The 1,597-nt window shown below is 63.9% G+C and overlaps 1 protein-coding gene across 1 annotated transcript in view; it reads left to right on the top strand.

The window, feature by feature from the left end:
* Positions 1 to 87: 87 nt before the first annotated feature.
* The window catches only part of EIF3G (eukaryotic translation initiation factor 3, subunit G), a gene marked incomplete at its 5' end in the record, with an annotated part of 1,885 nt that continues 375 nt past the window's right edge, over positions 88 to 1,597 (top strand). Inside the window, 6 exons of the mRNA XM_009587560.1 lie at positions 88 to 180; positions 262 to 350; positions 625 to 684; positions 891 to 995; positions 1,105 to 1,294; positions 1,395 to 1,502. Coding sequence (XP_009585855.1) covers positions 88 to 180; positions 262 to 350; positions 625 to 684; positions 891 to 995; positions 1,105 to 1,294; positions 1,395 to 1,502 — 645 coding nt within the window. The remainder of the gene's footprint in view (positions 181 to 261; positions 351 to 624; positions 685 to 890; positions 996 to 1,104; positions 1,295 to 1,394; positions 1,503 to 1,597) is intronic.

Below are 1,597 nucleotides of genomic sequence, written 5' to 3'. Positions count from 1 at the left end.
GAGGCCGTGCCAGGGTATGGGGCTCCTTCTCCCTCTACTGGGCTCGTTCCAAGCGAGGGGGTGACTCTCCCCCTTTTCTTCCCGCAGATAAATGCATCACCAGCGAGCTGCTGAAGGACATTCCCCTGCCAGGGGTGCTGGGGAGCAGCCTGAGCGCTGAGGCCGAGCTGCTGAAGGGAGGTGAGAGCTGAGCGCGGGGAGCTCTTTTCCTGCCCCTTCCCCCCCCATCAGACACTGTCCCACTGTCCCCCCTCCCCGCAGGCCCGCTCCCCTCCCCGAAAGAGCTCATCAACGGGAACATCAAAACCATCACGGAGTATCGCGAGGAGGAGGATGGGCGCAAGGTGAAGGTGAGTAGCGCATCCCGGGCTGCCATTTTGGCTTCTTCCCGCTGCTGAGCTCCTCTTCTCCCCTCCTGGAGCCCTCAGCTCTGCCCCGGCGCAGGGGCTGATCCCTGCTGGCGCGGTCGGGCAGCACCAGGCAGCCGCGTGACAGCAGGGACGTCCCGTCAGAGCCCCATTTCGATTCTGCTGCTTCGGGCAGCCCCAAACTTGTCACGTGTGGGGCGGAGGTGCGTCTGCTGTCCTTCCTCCTGCGTTGATCGGTTCTTCTGCACCTTTACAGATCATCCGCACCTTCCGTATCGAAACCAGGAAGGCCTCCAAGGCGGTGGCCCGGCGGAAGGTGAGCATCTCCTGCAGGAAGAGGGAGGGAAGGAGGGAAGTCTGCGCTCCAGCATGAATCGTTTTGTCTCCCAGCTCTCCACTTCTCCCAACAACCCCTCGGTGCGAAACATTTCCCTTCCCGCTGGCTGCTCCTGTGTTCAGCAACCGCTTAGGGACGTGCCATGCGAGTGAGTCCCCTCTTTCCCCTCCCCCTTTTCTCTCCAGAACTGGAAGAAATTCGGCAACTCGGAGTTCGATGCCCCCGGACCGAACGTGGCCACCACCACCGTGAGCGATGACGTCTTCATGACCTTCATCACCAGCAAGGAGGTGGGTCGGGCATGGTGGGAGCTTGGGGGGCCGGTGGGGAGCCCCTGGTGAGGCCGTGCCCGGGCGTGTGGTGGATCCCGCGGGACTCAGGAGTCTCCCTGTCCCCCAGGACCTGAATTGCCAAGAGGAGGAGGATCCCATGAACAAGTTGAAGGGGCAGAAGATCGTCTCGTGCCGTATCTGCAAGGGCGACCACTGGACTACCCGCTGTCCCTACAAGGACACCTTGGGGCCGATGCAGAAGGAGTTGGCCGAGCAGTTGGGGCTGTCCACAGGCGAGAAGGAGAAGCTGCCCGGAGGTACGGCACCCCTTTATCCTGAGATGGGGGGGTAAAGGTGGGGGTGGCTGTCTGCCTGCGGGCAGCCTCACCTCCTGCCCGTCGTCTTTCCTGCCCTCAGAACCGGAGCCGGTGCAGGCTCAGCAGAGCAAGACGGGCAAGTACGTCCCCCCCAGCCTGAGAGACGGAGCTAGCCGCCGCGGTGAATCCATGCAGCCCAACCGCAGGGGTAGGTCCTCGGGGTAGGGGCCACCTCCCCGCTGCCCACCCACCCCGGGCCTCCGCGGTGCCGTTTACGGTGCGTGCCGGCTCTGGCCGCAGTCC

The sequence above is a fragment of the Fulmarus glacialis genome, unplaced genomic scaffold, assembly GCF_000690835.1.
Source record: "Fulmarus glacialis isolate BGI_N327 unplaced genomic scaffold, ASM69083v1 scaffold24721, whole genome shotgun sequence".
Lineage (NCBI taxonomy): Eukaryota > Metazoa > Chordata > Aves > Procellariiformes > Procellariidae > Fulmarus > Fulmarus glacialis.
Note: the sequence above shows the minus strand (reverse complement) of the source record. Positions and strands in the feature narration are given on the sequence as shown.